The sequence below is a fragment of the Argopecten irradians genome, chromosome 7, assembly GCF_041381155.1.
Source record: "Argopecten irradians isolate NY chromosome 7, Ai_NY, whole genome shotgun sequence".
NCBI classification, from domain to species: domain Eukaryota; kingdom Metazoa; phylum Mollusca; class Bivalvia; order Pectinida; family Pectinidae; genus Argopecten; species Argopecten irradians.
In genome coordinates, this window is record NC_091140.1 from 33,613,868 (window position 1) to 33,636,107 (window position 22,240).

Consider the following 22,240-nt stretch of genomic DNA (forward strand, 5'->3'; position numbering starts at 1 on the left):
ATCACGCTGTTTGCATTTTAAGTTTCCGTACTCGTGATATGTTTGCTACATGTATATCAATGTATTCGGTATAATTTCAGTGACTTTTACGACTTTGACTTTCGATATTTTATTTTAAATATGTTCCGACGTATTGCAAAATATTATCAACTTGTGAAAGAGCAAAGCCTGTGGAATTTCCAGAATATCCTTGAAGAAACAGTATTGCTAGATAAGATTTGAAAATGTTAAAACTGTATTAAATTTATTTATAAATATATTTGTCCGGATCACCTGACATGTGGCATATTGGAATTTTAGTCGAAACTAATTGAGATAAATCAGAAGTTGTTTCACTCTTATCTTTGATTGATTTGCCATGAATATATTAATTGCTATCTCTATCAACGATGAGAAAAACAATCTCAATATTTTTTCTAATGTCCTGTTTGCAGCTATATTTATTTATTTATTTGTATTTTTGTTAGAAAGTACCTACATGTACCTACTGATCACCTGATACTCACCAGTCTACCCTTTATATTATGTATTGATACTGTACAGGTAGTTAAATTTATACATAAAATGCGGGCTTTATGAAACGTATTTTATTGAGAGTTTCCGCAAATAAACGTGGTGACGTCGGCAAAAAATGTGCGTAACTTTATAACGTCATTTATTCCGACGTCATAATCGCCGCATCTTATACGATGTTTGAAAAACATATTGATATTTGGGTTTGGCTTAATTTGATTAATTTAAAGTCATATTAACAACCAGAGCCATTTGACGGCATGTCAGGTTGAGATTTTGGAGAAAAGTCTGAGTAACCGATGAACAACCACCAATCAGCGGTCGATTCTTAATCTAATAGGTCGTTACATTAGATGAAATCACTCGTTTTTGCTCTTCGATTGTTACATCTGTTTTGGAATCTATGTCCTGACAGCGGATTGGTCTATGTTCGTAGTGAAAATGTTCTTTCTTCATGTCGGCCATTTGATCAGGTAAAGCCGTGTTAACGGTTTCCGGCAGGAGACAGGATACTAGTCCTGCAGCCAGAGACAGAATTCCAAATATAAGGGACGTGTTACTAACAACGCTGTTAGAGCCCTAAAATGAAAATAAAAGTAAGTTTTATATTAATATCGTTATTTTTCAAGTAATGGGAACTACAATTCAAAATACAAAAACAATTTCAGCTTCAAATAGTATATATAACGCAATCGAAAATAATTTGAAAATAATCAAAACAGGTTAGTGCTGATAATTTCATGGAGTTTACGTATATACGCGTAGGTTAATTAGCTGTTCCTGACAAAGCTATACATTGTATGTATTTGATTTGCAATCTCTGGTAAAAGTCAATTCAAAAATTGCCATAAATTCTTAGACACAGTTCGAATTTTAAATGTGAATTGTATTAATAAAGTAAATAAAAAAAATTTAAAAAAAATATTTCATTTGTTTTACAAAATAGCTATTTTAACCAAAGAAAACTGAGACATCTCATGAGATCACCATGTGTTAATGTGCTCCTTACCAGAGCAGCAATGTAAGGGGCAATAACTGCGCCTATCCTGGCTGCAACGTTGGCGAAAGCTAGTATAAAGCTTCGAATCGTTGTCGGAAATAATTCTCCGGAATAAATAAAAATATTAGCAAACACTGCGGATACAGCCATCCTGCCTAATGCTGACAGGACAATAACCAGCCATCCTAATTCTGAAAAGAGAAGTAATATTTATGACTGAAATGTGATAAAATTATAATACACTCTATATTATATTAATACAATGTTTGTGGATACGAAGCACAGGGAAATTCAACCCGATAGTCACACAATGTAGTAAAACCCGAGACTTGTCAAAGGTTTTACAATGTTTTGTGAACGAGAGTATTTTTCTCTCATCCCTCGATAATTTTTTTACAATGTTTTGTGAACGAGAGTATTTTTCTCTCATCCCTCGATAATTTTTTTACAATTTTACAATTATGATATCCCATATTCCGTTGTTTGTATTCGTTAAATCAAAACCACCATAGATGCTGGAAATAACGATAAAACCATATAGGCCGGGATCTAGGGGTGCCACGTGCGCGTGCACCCCCCCCCCCCCCTACAACTTAACGAATCAATGTTTTTCTGAAGCCTTATGAGCCACTGATAACGAAATCGAGAGGTACCATTGTATAAACTGGGATGAACTTCCGGTTATGACGTCATCAAGATGGCCGCCATCTCGAATTTCACTAAAGATTGAAAAATAGTCATGACATTGACATTTTTCAACCGAAGAAGACAAATGAGCCATCAATATTACCACAATAGAACAGAAAATGCATATCAGAACCATATCATCCAATATATGAAGTTATTTCTACGCAGGAAATGAAAAAATCGGATTTTAAGCTCAAAAATGGTCATTTTTAGCAATTTTTTCATATTTGCCTTAACGCAACAAAAATGTTTGCCAACAGCAAACTATTATTTCTAATCAGTTATTTGACCTCTTATCAATCAGTAAAAACAACACCAACAAAAAAACAATGTTAACACAAAAAAACAATGTTAACGTTGTATAAGCTCCGGTTATGACGTCATCAAGATGGCCGCCATCTCGAATTTCACTAACAATTGAAAAATAGTCATAACATTAACATTTTTCAACCGAAGTAGACAAATAAGGTATCAAAATGATCATAATAGAACAACAAATTCATATCGGGACCACATAATTCAATATATGTAGTGATTTCTAGGTAGGAAATCAAAAAATCGGGTTTTAAGCTCAAAAATGATAATGTTTTAGCAAATTTTTCATATTTGGCTTGACGCAGCAAAAATGTTTACCAACAACAAACTATTAGTTCGTAAACAGTTATTTGACCTCTAATCACTCAGTAAAACAATAAAAATATATAGAGATACAAAAAAGAATTATTGTTATACCATCATTAAGTTTACAAAACATCAGCGGGTGCGTATACTGGGTATATGCTATTTTTCTAACTCCAAACCGCTGACACTACAGTTTCCTGGTGTATTATAAGTTCCTCAAATAAGTTTGACTATTGGCGATTTATAAGTAGGAAACATGAATGTAAAGTTGACAGAATATCTAGGTAGGACAAGTCACAGTTTCGTTTATTTCCTATGCATAGTATAAGCAAAATGTCAGATGGTTACCACAATGTCACATATTTCTTTCACTGGTTCTCAATTATAACCATTATCATTGTGCGTGTTTTCCCGCCTCACTGCACTATCCTCTGACGTGACTCGGCATGTCTGGTAGCTGGTACATGCAGTCCGAATCAGAGTAATCGAAATATCAGTATCCAATTCGTCGAAAGCCAGAGCGTCGTCTTCGATGTCGATGAGCTGATATGACACTGCATTACCAGTGGTGTTCTAGCCTGTCATCTTTCATGACCCATCCATGACCAGACTTTATATCGTGAACAACAGGTTCAGGGATGTGGGATCTCCTTCAGATTCTAACATAACGTATATGCTGTTTCAGACCTTTCAGGAAATTACACCAGATCCAGATTCTTCGAATGGTGGAATGATTCAATCACCATTCATCAACCTTGTGGACACTCGTGTGACTATAGATGGCACAGGCGATATCCTCGAGGTCTTTAATGAGGTCATAAATGTTAAATTTCATTGGTCAGACTTTCCCCAGTCCCTTGAAGGTACTGGTTGTGTCGCATCTGCTGTATGCGTGGATACACCATTGAAGACTCTCCAGAAAAAGTTTTCTACAGTGCTCTCAAAACTTGGCAAAGAGAGGAACTTCACTGTAGACCTCATTTATGACCTCAAAGAATCCACCTGTGCCATCTATGGTCACTGAGGGTTCACAAGAATGAGGAATTGTGCTTCATAAGAATTAAGGAAAAGCAACTCAACCCTTCGCAGAATGTGGCTCTGGTGTCTTTTCCATCCTACCGGAGAGATCTCGAACATCATATACGATATGTGAATCACTAGTTTGAAAACAGGATGAGCTCCAACATCCGCGAACCCGATGTTATTGATGTTAGCTCTGGCCATGGACGGTTGACAAGTTAGAACCACGATGGTAAACCGGTAATGTAATGTCACATCAGCTCATCAGCTCATCGACACTGACAAGAAAACACGCACAACGATAATGCTTATCATTAAGAACTATTGAAAGAAATATGTGATACTGCAGTAACCATCTGACATTTCCTTACGTTATGCACAGAAAAATAAAGTTAACAGTGGATGCGCTAAAAGAAACAAATTTCGGAGAGTGTCGAGGTATTAACGGAAACAAATGCTTTCTTCAGTTTTAATTTGATACCCTATTAGTTAGCGTTGTGCTGTAAAAATTCATTTTGAGACGCTACTAGTCTACAAACTTAACATAAACATTGGTTCGTTAAGTTGTGGGGGGGATGCACGTGGACCCCCCCCCCAGATCCCGGCCTAATAGAGAGGATAATTAATGTATTCCATTAACGCCACGAAGTTGTATTGCATGGCTATATACTACAGACTCACGAGTGAGATTAAGAATGATGACATTAGTGTATTGTTTGAGAAAAACCAGTATTGCTCGTAGGTATGAGAGAATAACATACATGTACTTTTCTATTTATATCGTAAATATGTACGGTCTATTGACATTTTTTCTTATGCAAATCAACATTTAAATGAGTTTGTCAACCAATATAATATCAGTTACGCGAAGCATGTGTGAATATCAAACGCCTTTTCACTGCATATACGAAGATAAAAAAAACTAAAGGTATGCGCGCAATACTAATTTAAACGAAAATATTATTGTAAATACCAGTATATTGTACAGAAATAAAGGAGCTTTTAACACAATTATGTATCGCATTACAGTCAAAACCGTCATAGCATTCACCTCTGTATAAAGACCATCTGTTAAATATGACCACTTTATCCAGATCCCAATGTTAATAACAACATAAATTGTCCTTTCAAAAAAGAGAACTTGGCTATATAAAAAAAAAATTGCCGGGCCCTTGGATGATATTTATAGACAAATTTGACTGTATACACATGTAATAAATATTTTATTCTACCACATCTCCATACCTCCTTCCGCATATATTGATACAAGGGTAGAGGAAACACAGGCCATTCCGGACAGCAAGAAGGCGCCAATGTTAAGCGGTTTGCGTCCAAATGTAGTGTTGACGTATAGACACGTAACATAGGCGACCATTTCCAACACAGCGTAGATGAGAAAGTCTAGGTAAATCTTGTGACTGATTTGACCTACATTGAACGTCAGTCCGTAATATGTCAAAGCAAGAACGAACCTGGCAAAAAAGGATAAGAAAGAAAATGTAAAATCAGATTTTGTGCTCGCATTATTCTATGACCAATATCTAAATTCTGCATACTTCAACATATATCTTTATGCAATTCTGCTCTGGATTTGAAACTATTAAAGGGATATTACCAGCATTGAAATAAACGCAATTTTTTTATTAGTCATGCAGTGCTTTTTAAACCATAGTCTCTTATCTTATAAAATTACACAGTAAGTAATACAATCGAACTATATTATCTCGAAGTAACAGATTTGCAATAAGGTATGCAGATTAAGTTAACCTAATTCAATAACTGGATTAAAGAGAGCTTATTGTCATCATTCATAAAGGTTTGAAATATGTTTTATTCTCTCTTCACAAAACCGCCACACAAAAACAGACAAAACAGACAGACAAACAAAAAAGCAAAAACTAAAGTATAAAAGCATTGTTTTGGTTTATTCTTACACTTTAATATATTACTTACCAAAGGAATAATACCATAGCAAATCGAAACAATAGTGTGCATGATGTAAAGACAGGCTTGATCTCATTACGGCTTTTTTGATGATCAAGTTTTATTTTCGAAATGTCAATCTGGATTCGTTTCTTGTTCACTCGGGAAGCGCGGGTGATTGTTCCCAGTGCCTTTTCTCGTCGTCCGTTCGCGATCAGCCATCTGGCCGATTCTGGCATCAAACTGAAATTACGTTTAATCTAAGGATAATATTCGTAAAATACTGATATATATTTGTAAAACAATAAGTATTGTTAATAAACAGATGACAAAAGTCATTCATATTATTGGAAATCAATAAATTCACACTTTTTTCATCGGCCATAACTACTCGATACATAGTACTTTATTAAAAAATAGTAGCAGATGTTTTATTTAAAGTTATTGATAACTCTGATGATTTCCATTAAATGAAAAGCATCCATATTAGCAATAGATGACATTAATGTTTTAACCTACGTTACACTATTTAGAAAGACGTATTAAGGCTTACAACCAGTAAAGTAAAAGTATGATCCCGGGACTTGATACCGCTATCTGCAGGTGTCTCCAGTCCCGCAGGAAGTAGGCGGCGCCACTAAGTAGTACTTCACCTACACACCATGCCAGGTCCACAACAACTGCGACGTGTGACCTATGTTCCGGATCAACTATTTCAAAGGCTACAACAACATATACGTGTACCTTAGGTCACAATTCTGAGATCAACTCTATTTGGAATACGAAAATCATAGCGAGCAAACTCAGCTGCGATTTAAAAATGTTCATATCAAATACTCACATGAAATGTAAAATGAGATCTAAATACGTTTAAGATGAGGATATTTTACGAAAGGATTGCAAACTGTATGATAGTTGCCCAGGATTTTACATGTTCCACCGATCGAGAGTCACAAAATGTCCAAAGAAAGTCGAGCGTATTACATCATTTCTAATCCCGATTGTAAAATATTTCCCTATACTATACCTTATCCACATATATTATGAATAAAAGGGTATAGTACTCAAAAAATAGCATCAGAGTTGTTTACAGCTTAGTAACATCATCACAGCTGATTTTTTTTAAACTTAATATTTGCTCATTTTACAGATATACTCGCACCGTACGAAGAGTGTTAAATGAATTAAACCAGTAATGTATGTAAAATATCACTTGCCTATTATCAGTGCAGACGATATACACGTAATTGTGGCCACTCCCGCCAGAAACCGAAGAATGATGAACATGACAAAATTAACAGACCATGCACACACTAGAGATGACAGGAATAGTAGCACTGCCCCGATATACATAACAATCTTCCGTCCCCATCTTAGGCAAATGTATTGAAAAATAGAATAAAACCGCATTTTTTTTGCAATTATATAATTTGTAAATATTGTCTTTAATCACATTTCATCACGAATAGTTCTGAACATTAAACGCTCAAGAATGAAAGATAAACGTATTCGTTGATTGACAATCTAGAATTATTATTGGATTATCGAAATGATTCAATACATGTATGAAAATGGAGAAAAAAGAGATATTTCACTTTAATTTTTTTTTCAATTAATTATGATATGTATCTGACAGTCAGAGCAACACAAAATACCTCTTTAGATTGATTATACAATGCATCCTCGATATTTCAGGGATGGGTAACTATCATTGTTGTTATATCCATTCTTGAACTTTACCCTAGTCTATAACGATGACAAACCATGATCAATCACATGCGTACATCGACTTCCTTAAATAAGTACAAGGAGCCATAACGTATACCGTTATTTGATTTTTTGATGTACATCTGAAGAGTTAACTACCTTTTTCATCTGTTATCGCACACAAAACATTCAGTTTCGATGGACATACAATTGTATTTCAGAGGTGGATATAATGACAGTGATGACAGCCCGTAGAGTATCGAGGATAGTATAAGACAAATAAGCATATTTTAACATGAGGACTTACGTATCTCCGACGAAGCCAAGAATAAAGGAACCGATCAGGTTACCGCCCATAAAAGCCATGCTGGCATGCTGAGTTAGTACTGCATCGTCACAGACAAGGTTAAACTATAGAAAATGAAAAACTAAATGTTCTATATATAAGTTACAAATTTTTTAATGGATGTAACATTTAACTCGTAGCTGGCGACGAAAGTATTTAATTTATTTGTGATTTCAACTAGCATCAATGATTTGTTGAATTAAAAGCATTATACATTAGAATCATATGACCATTTTGCCATCAATTTATTTATAAATATGATTATTTGTACGTTTCGGTTAGATTAATGATTTTCATGTTTTAATATGTTTATAATCATATAACACCTGTAGCAAAACTTGGTTATTGTGTCAAATTTAAATATTATATATATATTTACATCGGATATTGGAGAACTGATAAGGTCACTTTTGTCGAATGTCCATGAAGTACAAGGATACATTTCTGTGATATTTGTACTGTTAACGAAGGGCTGTATTGAACATCGTGATGTTTTCAACGTTGCAATGGATTGGAATTCCGAGGTAGAGATATTGTTTGGTTGATGAATGCTGTTTTCCATCTGTGTATTGCATCTGAGAAACAAAGAAAATACATGATCAATATTTCCAACAAAAAATCACCATTCATTTCTTTTTATTTTACATGAATTTCGTCTCAAACGTAGGAACATGATATTACTATCGTATGATGCATTATAGGATTAATATACTGTGCGTGGTAATATATTAGTAGAAAATTATAGGATCAATTCCTGTCGAAAGAAAAATATTGTCACTGGTATACGAATTTTTACTAATGTGACTTACCTGTAATCGTGTCTTGATAGAATGAATACTGGAAGCAATGCCTGAATAGATATCAAAATCTGTGGAAACGTTACTAGCAGAATTATTAACTTCTGATACCTTCCATACCCTCCGATATCCTTCACAATATCATCAAACTGCATCTTTCTGTTGTTTCCCGCTTGTAATATCTGCAAAAATAAAAATATCGCATAAATCATGGGGGTATCTAATTGACAATACATGTCATCAACGCTATATCATTTCGACGGGAAATGTAAATTTAAACCTCCGGATCAACAGCAAAGTCTGTATACAATACATTGTGTTTTACAAATTGAAAAAATACCTCAGAACCACTGAGTGAGAGATTGAGAGGAGACAAATTTAGAATATCTTATTAGTATATTATTCGGGCCAAAAACAAACGATACACGGCAGTGAATCGCATCAAATGTGCCACATCCGGTTTTAAAACTAATATATGGATACAACAATAAGCTAAACAGATACGCCAAAAACGTGACCAAGCATTTGCTGACCTCTTGGTCATATCGATATGTTTTATTTCATGTTTCAGGTTAACTATATGAATAAATAATTCAACTTTCTTGACCTGGTGTCATTATATGAAATATTAAAATATCCAAATCAAGTAAAAATATCTCAATTTGCCTCAGGTTATAAAGGTTTTCGGCCCAACCTCCAACTTTTGTTTGTTTGTTTGTTTGATTATTTTAACGTCTTATTAACAGCCAGGGTCATGTAAGGACGGCCTTTCATGCATGCAGTGTGAAGCGTGTGTAAAGTGCAAGGTGCGTCGTTTCGGGAGACAGCGGTATGTTCGTGTTGTGTCTTCTTGTATAGTGGAACTGTTGCCCTCTTTATAGTGGTATATCACTGAAGCATGTCACTGAAGACACCAAGCAACACACCCCACCCGGTCACATTATACTGACAACGGGCGAGTCAGTCATCCCATTCTCTGTTTACTGAGCGCTAACGCAGGAGTAGAAACTACTACTTCCATAGACTTTGGTTTGTCTCGGCCAGGGGACAGAACCCAGAGCCTTCCTCACAGGGGCGAACGCTCAACTCAAGGCCAAAAGTGAGGCGGTGCCAAGGGAGGCATTAGGAAAGATAAAGGCAGTTAGGAAGAAGAGAAAAGATAAGATCCTAAATTTAGTCGCCTTTTACGATCATGCAATAGGAGCAGCAGGTACCATTCTTACGCCCTACCTATAGGGCCAACTGGTACTGTAATTACATGTATGGCTCTTATGAACATTATGATTTTAAATCGGACCAATCTTAAAAAAAACATTTATCCTTTACTCTCACTTCATTTTCGACACATCCACTTACTGAATACATTTACTTCACTATTTCTGGTCTGAAATAAACATTTTCATACTTATTTGTTTGTCAATCATTTGAAATACAAATGAAAGAACTTGAATACATTTACATCAATCATCGAATTATTAAATATCACAAAATATATTGTGTGCATGATATCCTAAGTTAAAATGATAAAAAATCAAACTGTATAAAGACTTCGGCATTTTCGAATTTCATGACTGTGGAGTAATCATAATATTCAGTAAAATAAATTTCTTCATTGAAAGCAGAAACAACATTAATAACTAACCAACAAGTTTTACTTCTGGTTAATTTGTCATTTAGTACTGGTTTAATGTTTTAAACAGTGTCCGGGTGGTGTAGTGGTTTAGCAACTCGCCTTTTACAACTCGCCTTTTACTTAACCGGCCGGGGTTCGATCCCCAGCACGGACGTGAAAATGTTAGGGGTTTCCTGCCCGATCACGTGGGTTTTTTTTCCGGCCTTTCCTGTTTCCTACAACATTAAGACCACTCGCACCCTTATATTCGCGCCACCAAGAGTGATTTGCATAATTTGTATAACTTGTTTCTTAATCGATGTAAAATAAATAAAGTTTATATTTATAACTAAAGATTTCCAACCAATCATATTGGATTCAAGTGGTCAGGTGATCAAGGTTTTGTTTTATTCTTCCTCGTCTTACCAGGAAGCTTAAAATAATTTGCAGAATCTTGAGTTCAGTTTCAATCGTCATTTGATAATACATTAAACTAATCTGGCATATAAATTGCATTTTTATTAGTGTATTTGTCGTATGATTATACCATTAAAAATAGAGAGCAACTAATATCGACACTAGTCGGGCACAGAACTCGGATACCGGATAATAAGAATTTCCTGTAATAGTTGCAATAGGAAAATATTACGACGTCAGTAAATAGATGTTTAATTTCTTTCGTTTGATTCAATTTCTAAATTTGGTCCAGAACATTCCAGTGACGTCACTTTTAGTAAAATGTGAATAAAACGGCAGTCAGTCCCGCCAAACAGTGACGTCACAATCACCGGAATGACGTCGCTTACATATTTCCCTCGTTAGAATTCGTTTTGAATACCATCTTCTGTAAGTATAATGAAATAGTTGCAGGATAAACAGAATACACGGTCACTATCTTACAATACAAGTTTTATTTTGGTGTCGACAGGGAAAACCGAGATGACTCGTAACTTTTCATAGGATATATATATCGAGATATATATGTTTTCGACAGTTAAATTTCTATGAATATGTGTAAAACAAGCAGTCTCAACTGCTATTCCGACACCGTAAAATGCAATCTTGCTCACCTCAAAACACAGGGGCACGTAAATTATGACAGAAACGTTTACTATTAATTTGATACGTATGTCATTTAAAAGTATTGGAAACCTTTTGATATGCACGTGTATATCATGACGTTTCAAGTGGCTGTCCGTATTATTTTTTGTGAAAAATGAATTATACATTTATGTTATAAAATTAGGTTAGCTTTTTATAGTCATTATTGCTATATACACTGTATGTGATATTTAAACGAAAGCACATATTTTACCTAAAAAGCCAATGATATATATTATGTAAGTATCGGTTAGCTTGTATAACTAGATAATATTTTGAATCTAAATTGCAATCTGAATTTCCAAATTAATATAATTGTTATTTAGGAATAATTACATGTCAAAAAACATTTTTACCTTTGAAATTCATAATCCACCAAGCAAACAGGGGCCGGGTCAAAATTCTATCCTGGGCACAGGGGCCGTTTCGAAGATCTTTTTTCATTAAGTTGGTTGTTCCCTAAAGAGGTTCTTCGAAAAGAAAATATAAATATCGATTTAGAAGAAGAGATTTCATTATCTTTAAATGCTTTTTAGATTCACTTTTACTGAATGTATTGTTTTCCTGTGACGGAAAGAGACAAGTCAATCAAATAGAAAATAATTCTTAAAATACATGTACCATAAATTCATAAATTCTTTTGATTGAACCAAATGTGGTAGCAGGAATCCAATATTGCCGTTTTGGAATGGGTAACTAAATTGAAATTTAAAAAAAAAGTGCGATAACGTCAAGGTTTTTTTATCTCGTTGGTAATAATAATTAACTACCATATATCCCTGCCGAAATTCTAAAATGTAGGCAATTTACGACTGTACACCTAGCATTTTATAGTTGTATCAGTATGCTTGACCAACTTCAATAAGAACATCATTACAGTATTACAGATTGTTATCGGCTTCTTGACACGTCTTTGACCAGTGAGAGGAAATTTTGTTTGCTTTTGTTTGCATAAATTCAAAACTATACATTTTACAGTAGTATCAATTCAATATCAACAAGAGGCCTATGGGCCTTAACAGTCATCTGACTATTAGCACAATACAACATAGTCGTTTAAATATTTTAGCCTATTTAACCAATGTGACCTTGAATGAAGATCAAGGTCATTCATTTGGAAAAAAACTTAGTAGCCCTTCATCCCAGCATGTCCCAGGCCCAATAGCAGGCCTCTGGACCTCTTAGTTAATCACAAGAAGATATTTAAAGATTTTAGCCATTTTGAACCCTTTGATCTTGAATGAAGGTCAAGGTCATTTATTTGAACAAACTTAGTAGCTCTTTATCCCAGCATGACACAGGCCCAGTACGAGGTCTCTAGGCTCCCTAATATTCTCAAGAAGTCATTTAAAGGTTTGAAGCAACAAGTAGCCCTTCATCTCAGCATGCTACACGCCCATTGTGAGTATCCTGGGCCTTCTGGTTTTTGAGAAGAAGTCTTTTAAAGATTTTAGCCTATTTGACCCCTGTGATCTTGAATGAAGGTCAAGGTCATTCATTTGAACAAACTTGGTAGCCCTTCATCCCAGCATGCTATAGAACCAATATGAGTATCCTGGACCTTTCGGTTCTTGAGAAGTCGTTTAAAGATTTAGTGACCCCTGTGAACTGGAATGAAGGTAAATGTCATTCATTTGAACACACTTGGTTGCCCTTCATCCCAGCATGTCACAGGCCAAATATCAGGTATCTAGGCCTCCAAGTTATTCTCAAGTAGTCGTTTAAAGATTTTACCTATTTGACCCCTGTGACCTTGAATGAAGATCAATGCCATTCACTTGAACAAAGTGGGAAACCTTCATCCCATCATGTTACATGTCCAATGACAGGTTTCTAGGACTCTTAGTTATTCTCAAGAAGTTGTTTTAAGATTTTAGTCTATTTGATCCCTGTGACCTTGAACGAAGATCAAGGTCATTCACTTGAACAAACTTGGAAACCTTTCATCCCAGCATGTTACAGGCCCAATATCAGTACCCTGGGCCTTCTGGTTCTTTAGAAGAAGTCAAGTTCATGGTGATTCATTTGAACAAACTTGATACCCTTCATCTCAATATGCCACGGGCCCAATATCAGGTCTCTAGGCCCCCTATTTAATCACAAGAAGTCATTTAAAGATGTTAGCCAATTTGACCCCTGTGATATTGAATGAAGGTCAAGGTCATTCTGTTCAAACTTGGTAGCCGTTTAATCCAGCATGCGACGGGTCAATATTACTGCCCTATGCCTTTCAGTTATTGGGAAGAAGTCGTTTGAATAAAAAGTTTACGCACGTCGGTCGGCGTACGGCGCACGGCACCCGACGACGGACGGTGCATGATGACAATAGGTCATACTGACCATTCGGGTCAGATGATCTAATAACAACATCCAGTTCCAAGATGTTGATACAGTGCTTAATGCGTGTAACGTTCCCTCGACGCACGCGAAACGAAAAACGAAAACAAAAAACCAAACGCAAACGAACGAAAACGCAAACGAAAAACGAAGAACGAAAAACGCGTTTCGCTAAACGAAAAACGCAAAATGAAAAACGCAAGCTATCGAAGATGAACGCAAACGATAAACGAAAAACGAAAAACGCAAAATGAAATACGCAAACGAAAAAACAAAAAAACGAAATGTAAAAATCGCCGAGACCGGAAATTAAACGTGATCATAGTAATCGATCCGCACAACGTTTGTATAGTGATCCGGATTAGTCTATATATATATAGTTGGTACTTGTTCACCTCGGCAAGCAATGTCACGGCCCAGGGCACAATTACAAAAGCTTTGGTCACGGGTGTACTAAACAAAGAACGCATGTGTTCATAAATGTACGTCCTTGCTGTACCGGCTTGCAAATACAATAGTTTTTCAAATATACATAAATAATAAAATTGTAAGTGTAATAACATGAACAACACTGAAAACGATTGGCATTCAACAATAGGCATTTTATCAGTATCTTATAATATAAAAACACACTTGAAAGTTATATAACTATAATAGATACAAATATTTTTTTTAAATACTTGTATATCATTTAAAGATTGACAATCATTTTCACGAGGAAAAACGAACTAATATGTTTCTTTCGAATAAAATTGTTGTATACGTATGGCACGTGGTATATACACGACGAAAACCACTAGTCTTTCGTAAAGGTCTTTCGTAATTACTGTATCCCAATAATGGATATAAAGTTCACCATACGGTTTACAAGCATTGACGGTAATTTTAAGAAGAGGTCTTCAAATATTTGAACAAATTATATGAGACATTCAATGTAAAAATACGTGAACATTTATGAAATTTAAGTCAACAATATAAATGTTGAACCACAAAATGTGTAAAATTAGCGAAAACAGTCTTGGGCGATTCTTTTATAATTCATTATCATTTATTCTTTATTCTTAATTTCATATTACTATTATTCTGCAAATATGTTTTTTGTCGTTATTTGGGTAATTACATGTACGTGGTACATGTATGTTATCGTACATATTCAAACACGATTTGTGAAGGAATATGGTATTCAAATAACGCTGACTGTTACAGTACACATTTCAAATTATTCAGAATAGAATTGATGAGGCATATAGACAAGAGGTTATTAACAATGTATTGACTGTAATACAAATGAACGAAAACGAACGCAAACGAACGCAAACGTACGCGAGCGAACGAAAACGAATCCGGAAGCGCAAACGCAAACGAAAAACGATAAACGAAAGGAAACGCAAACGAAACTAAACGAAAGGAACGCAAACGTAACCCAAACGCGTTTGAGGGAATGTTGCACGCATTAAGTGCTGTATAATCGCCCAGTCTCGGTCATGGTCCGACGGACTTCTGAAAGGGGAGTTATTTCAATTCATTTTATACCATTCACGGTCCATAAAAGCAAATTACAACATGTCAAATATACAATTTATATTACAAAAGAGACGGAAAGTGATACATACACCATGGATATTAAATTTTCAGCAAATGTCTCATCTTTTTCACTTTTCTCACCTTATCTTAAAAGCAAAATAGATAAATCACAAGGATTTATGAGTGTGGTCATCTATAAGTCCTTGGTGTTGTTACATGTAAATCCTTGTAAATGTAAATTTAAATGTACATGTAAATGTAAATTTACCAAAATTTTGTAATTCTTTAACGTTGTTAACACTTAACAATTTAACTTTAAAAAAAAATCTTGGTCTTCTGTATTACTATTTCTCAATGTACTTTTGGCATAAAACATCATAAAATGGACATTGTAATAGAAAGTGATATTCATCATCAAGTAAGTTCATTTAAATCACAACATGTACTATAGGTTAATTTATAAAATGAAATTATAAAACAAATGTCAATTAAATGTTTGTGCAGTATACCATGTGTTGTATTACAGTCAATACATTGTTAATGACCTCTTGTCTATATGCCTCATTAATTCTATTCTGAATAATTTGAAATGTGTACTGTAACAGTCAGCGTTATTTGGATACCATATTCCTTCACAAATAGTGTTTGAATATGTACGATAACATACATGTACCACGTACATGTAATTACCTAAATAATGACAGAAACATATTTGCAGAATAATAGTAATATGAAATAAAGAATAAATGACAATGAATTATAAAAGAATCGCCCAAGACTGTTTTCACTAATTTTACACATTTTGTGGTTCAAAATTTATATTGTTGACTTAAATTTCATAAATGTTCACGTATTTTTACATTGAATGTCTCATATAATTTGTTCAAATATTTGAAGACCTCTTCTTAAAATTACCGTCAATGCCTGTAAACCGTATGGTGAACTTTATATCCATTATTGGGATACAGTAATTACGAAAGACCTTTACGAAAGACTAGTGATTTTCGACGTGTATATACCACGTGCCATACGTATACAACAATTTTATTCGAAAGAAACATATTAGTGCATTTTTCCTCGGGATGCCTACTGTTGAATGCCAATCGTTTTCAGTGTTGTTTATGTTATTACACTTACAATTTTATCATTTATGTATATTTTAAAAAATATTGTATTTGCAAGCCGGTACAGCAAGGACGTACATTTATGAACACACGCGTTCTGTTATGAACACACGCGTTCTGTGTTTAGTACACCCGTGCACGTGACCAAAGCTTTTGTAGTTGTGCCCTGGGCCGTACGCGTGATATTGCTTGCCGAGGTTAACAAGTACCAACTATATATAGACTAATCCGGATCACTATACAAACGTTGTGCGGATCGATTACTATGATCACGTTTAATTTCCGGTCTCGGCGATTTTTACATTTCGTTTTTTCGTTTTTCGTTTGCGTATTTATTTCGTTTTTCGTTTTTCGTTTGCGTTCATCTTCGATATCTTGCGTTTTTCGTTTTTTTCGTTTTTCGTTTAGCGAAACGCGTTTTTCGTTCTTCGTTCTTCGTTTTTCGTTTGCGTTTTCGTTCGTTTGCGTTTGGTTTTTTCGTTTTCGTTTTTCGTTTCGCGTGCGTGTCGGGGGAACGTTACACGCATTAAGTACTGTATATGTTAATTAATTAGTGTCACCTGATCACATCCAGCGGCAACGGTTCATTGCCACTCAACCAACATGTTATTTTTGCTACATAAACTTTACCTGGGTTTACCTGTGTAAAAGTTGGCTATAGTCTGTATCAATTATGTCGATTAATGCCAGGTGTAAAAGTAAGAAGGGAAGCAGAATTGAGCTGTATCAAATTAAAATATATTTCTTATGAAATCATCAATTAAAAAAAAAAAAAAAAATGGTGTGTGAATTTGGCTGTACCAAATATAAACTTTATGATATGTAAGTAATATGTTTTGTTAAAATAAAAAGATTTGTTTAAATCTATGTCTCAAAATAGGGATGCAAGTTAATGTGCATTGCATAATGATAGATTTTTTGCAAAATTAATCGGTAATTTACCTTTTTTATAATATTTTAATTACTTATGATATATAAGTGATATGTTTTGTTAAAATAAAAAGATTTGTTTAAATCTATGTCTCAAAATAAGGATGCAGGTTATTGTACATTGTATAATGATATATTTTTTCATGATTATAAAAGAAATCTGTGTTATTGAATTAATCGGTAATTTACATTTTTTTTTTTTTTTTTTTTTTGTTATTTTAATAACAATTAATTTAATTTTCAATTAATCCCAAATATATTTGAGCATATGTGCTTTCTTCTGTTTCCTATTTAGGACAGATTTTTGGTTTTAATGTATTCAAGTTATGAAACCTGTTGTCAGTTTCGGATATATTGCATATCACATTTACAATGTATATTTGCAAACAAATGTACACTATTTAGCTTATCAGTTTTCGGATATCTAAACATGTATATCCCAACGTCACTCCGACTATATATATGCTGATTTGCCTCAATTTTCAGTTATTTTGAAGGCAGTAGTTGACTTTAATTTGTTATATTTGTTTCAAATTTTGAGAATTCATTTAAGTCAATAATGGTGTAACAATATTCTAACATACAGCAGATTTAAGGAATCTACACCAACTGAGGGATAAATGAGATAATCATTGAAATAACACAGGCTTAACAGAGATTTCTTTACATCTCATTACTAGTAGTATATAAATCGATACCAAAGGGATATCATTCACCTCAGGAAAAATGACATTAATAGTTTCAATGGTATTATGACATCTAAGAGGTTCTTCTATGATTTCAGATGATCAAACAAAAACAATTCAGAAAATTATATTTTTACTGTCAGTGTGGTGTTATCAAACTATGTACTTAGTTGTTTCCCATATGTAATCTAGACACTTTATGAACATGTAAAGTGCCGTATCTATATGTTCCTCGTTTTGTTAACCATTTGGCATTCATCTCTGTCATATTTTGGTAATAGGCTAAAATATATAATTCTGTATAAGATAATCGTTGTTTTACTAGTATTCAACATACAATTTCTCAGTATCTGCATATACATGAAAACCTTCATTTAAGAATTGGCCAACAAAAAAAAAACTATATTACAGCAGTATTATAAAACAGTTTCTATCATCTAATTAAAGGAAGAAAAGTTGCATTTGTTAATTTAACTATAATTTTATATCTAAATGCTCAGAAAGCAAATATATATAGATCTACAAAATGATTGTTAGATTGCATCAAGAGGTGGAAAATTAACTATCTGTTATAAGTTTTGTGTAAAATTATAGATCTTTACATGTAAAATGTGATTTTTATTTTACAAAAAATTATATACAGCTGTAAGAATAAAAGAAGAGTACTAATTTAAAAGTACTTACTGTGACCTTATGATACAGGTGTTGCACGGGTAAATACAGGTTAGTCATTTTCTAAAACAGACTATAACTTACCTGTAATTAGCCCCTATTGCCCTCCTAATGTTAAAATAGGATATGTTGGCTGAGTTGGAAGACACCGCGGCAACGGCTAGACCGCAGCTCTGCAAACACGTGTCTTACCTGAGTTACGGCCCAGATGTTACCTGACTCACGGTACCGTAACGGGTAGTTGGTATTTCTGTGTAGAAATTAAATTTAGATCGTTATATATTAGTTAGTTTCAATTGATCGGATCGTATTTTAATGTAATGGAGTATCTAAGGATTTATAAGTAGATACATACGTCCTTGATATATAATCCAAGTAAAAGATATCCGTAAAATTTGTTTTACATTTGTACTAGTGTAAATGTGATATTTGATAAACACGTATTTTTAGGAAAAGATGACATATACCTACAGCTCGATCGGTCAAGCGTCAGACTATAGTTACAGTACATGTACATGTTCAAATTAAACGTACAGTAACTTCTGGGTCCCGAGTCCGTGATTAAAATTATTAGAAATCCTGCACCCTGTTACATATTCTATATAATTAAAGTTTCAAATGTTTTGGAACATACAGTGAAATAGGTTTAGTGCTACACCGGTATTTGACTCCATTTTTAGTTTTTACTTGCACATGCGCAACTAACAATTCCCAATCAAAACGAAAAGAAGTACATCCGGTTGACGAAACGCAAACGCACGCAAACGAACGAAAACGAATTCAAATAAAAGTTCGAACGCAAACGAACGCTAACGAACGCGAGCGAACGAAATCGAATACGGAAGCGCAAACGCAATTGAAAAACGATAAACGAAAGGAAACGCAAACGAAACTAAACGAAAGGAACGCAAACGAAACCCAAACGGGTTTGAGGGAATGTTGCATGCATTAAGTACTGTACATGCAGTCATGAAAGTTACATCACAATATTTTTACAAAATTCCAAAAAGTATTTTACAAATGTCGAAATCGGTATCAAATTGAAATACTTCACTGAATCAAGATCAAATAGGAATAACTTCATCTGCATTTTATTTTACAGAAATGCGTTTCCTTACTAGTTGGTTGTCCCTCATTAGAACACGGTGTTACCTGGATGTGTGACATTAAGCCTCGTTGTTTCAGCGAATGCAGCAGTGGACACATTTACTGCTTTGATATATGTGCTGGTTTGTATTCATACGTTTCTTTGTAAACTGTGCTCTTGAGTTTAATCCTATGTGAATAATCATTCCAGAACTTCGCTGTAGACCTCATATATGACCTTAAAAATTCACCTGTGCCGTTTATGGTCGCTGGGGGTTCACAAGAATTAAGGAGAACCAACTCAACCCCTCGAAGAACATCATATACGATATGTGAATCTCTAGCTTGGACACTGGATGAGCTCCCACATTCCTGAACCCGATGTTCATGACGTTAACTCTGGACATGGGCGGTTGACAAGTAAGAAAGACGGTGGTAAACTGGTAATGTATTGTCACATAAGTTCATAAGATGATCGACATGGAAGACGTAACTCTAGCGAGAAAGCACGCAGAATGATAATGGTTATCTTTGAGTACCAGTGAAAGAAATATGTGACACTGTAGTACCCATCTGACATTTTCTTACGTTATACACAGGAAATAAACAATGGATGTGCTCATTTAGTGGAGCGACTAAGGTCATTTTTTCGGCAAAAATCGTTCAAAGTCTGAGGAAACCATGAAACTTTGCATATGGCTTCTTTGGGACGTAAGGTTTATGGGAAGAGATTTATCCAACAGAAGTGGACAACGACAACGTACACGAGTCACCCAATTAGATGACAATTGTCATTTTGGCTTTCAATACATATACAGTCAACACATCCCAGTCAATCTGCGCGTGCGGGTTATCTGTAATCTATTTTACAAAATCATAGAAAAATATCTGATTTTCCTTCCCGCGGGCTGTGCCCGGTAATACGGTATTACATTTTGCAGTTATTTAATTGAAAGGGGCTTCGACGGGACAAATTCGTTACACTGCTGGATAGTATTCTAATACGGATAAATATTGGGTCTAAAATTAGGCGAGTGAATAATATTTTCTTTTAAACCCAATTTTTTCCGTATTAGGTCACTAATTAACAAACTGTAACTGATATTGTTTGCGCGAATTATAAACTGTTGCTACAGAGACATGCAAACTGTGTAAATTTGTGGATACAATTAGGCATGTTGGGAAGATTGTATTTAAACCTCATTCATCTATAAATTACACGAACGATACAACGCTATTTAAATCAATCCAATAGATTATAAGTATCTTTCATATTTGGATATGAAGGATAAGGATATTCAACCCGAGGGTCACAAAAGGCTTAAAAACCAAGGGGTTTACAATATTTTGAAATTCTGATGGCAGAATATCCTCTCCTTCAAATATACAAATGAAAGAGTTTTGTTTTCTCCCATACATTCATAGAATGTCAGCATAAATTCTGAAAAAAAAAACAATTTACCGAGAAAATAATTAGGCCATGGGCTAGGAGGGTCCCACATGCACCCCCCCAAACCTCCGAACCAATATTTTTCTGAACCCTAATGACCCATTGATCACAAATCCAAATGTTAACATTGCATAAGTTGGGATGAACTTCCGGTTATGACGTCATCAAGATGGCCGCCATCTCGAATTTCACTAAAAATTGAAAAATAGTCATAACATTAACATTTTTCAACCGAAGTAGACAAATGAGGTATCAAAATGACCACAATAGAACAACAAATACATATCAGGACCAAAAAATCCAATATATGTAGTGATTTCTACGCAGGAAATGAAAAAATCGGATTTAAAGCTCAAAAATGGTGATTTTTCAGCAAATTTTTCATATTTTGTTTGACGCAGCAAAAATGTTTCCCAACAGCAATCTATTATTTCTAATAAGTTTTTGACCACTTGTCAATCAGTTTAAGCAACAAAAACAACCAAAACCAATGTTAACATCGTATAAGTTCCGGTTATGACGTCATCAAGATGGCCACCATCTCGAATTTCACTGAAAAATGAAAAATAGTCATAACATTGGCATTTTTCAACTGAAGTAGACAAATGAGGTATTAAAATGACCACAATAGAACAACAAATACATGTCGTGACCAAATAAGCCAATATATGTAGTGATTTGAACGCAGGAAATGAAAAAAATAATATTTTAAGCTCAAAAATGGTAATTTTTCAGCATTTTTTCATATTTGGCTTGACGCAGCAAAATTGTTATTCACAATCAGTTATTTGACCTCTTATCAATCTGTTAAAACAACAACAACAAAAATATATAGAAATGCAACAGAGATTTGTTATACCATCATTTGGTTTACAAAACATCACCGGATGCGGCATATGATTGTTATTTTTTCCAAACCGCTAACACTACGTACAGTTTCCTGGTGTCTTGGAATTTCCTGAATATAACATTGGCTATTGACGATTTATATCTTAACAAATTTGAATTTAAAGTTGGCTGAATATCTAAGTGGGACTTCAAAATAATCCATTTTCATGCTCGAAATTTTTTAGACTAGTAGCCTCTCAAACTGAATTATTACAG

General features: G+C 34.3%; 1 protein-coding gene across 2 annotated transcripts; it reads right to left on the reverse strand.

The window, feature by feature from the left end:
• Positions 1-688: 688 nt before the first annotated feature.
• On the reverse strand, positions 689-11,819 carry LOC138328221 (organic cation transporter protein-like). Of its 2 annotated transcripts, none has more exons than XM_069274920.1 (10): positions 11,684-11,819; positions 8,627-8,796; positions 8,197-8,392; positions 7,779-7,882; positions 6,982-7,136; positions 6,318-6,486; positions 5,795-6,007; positions 5,087-5,313; positions 1,523-1,704; positions 689-1,092 (listed from the first exon to the last, which is right to left on the reverse strand). In XM_069274920.1, exons 2-10 carry the CDS (start codon positions 8,767-8,769, stop codon positions 847-849), a joined length of 1,635 nt encoding a protein of 544 aa, XP_069131021.1. In that variant the 5' UTR covers positions 8,770-8,796; positions 11,684-11,819; the 3' UTR covers positions 689-846. The 2 variants fall into 2 exon arrangements, with proteins under 2 accessions (XP_069131021.1, XP_069131023.1); XM_069274922.1 differs by lacking the exon at positions 11,684-11,819 and adding an exon at positions 8,955-9,046.
• Positions 11,820-22,240: the final 10,421 nt, after the last annotated feature.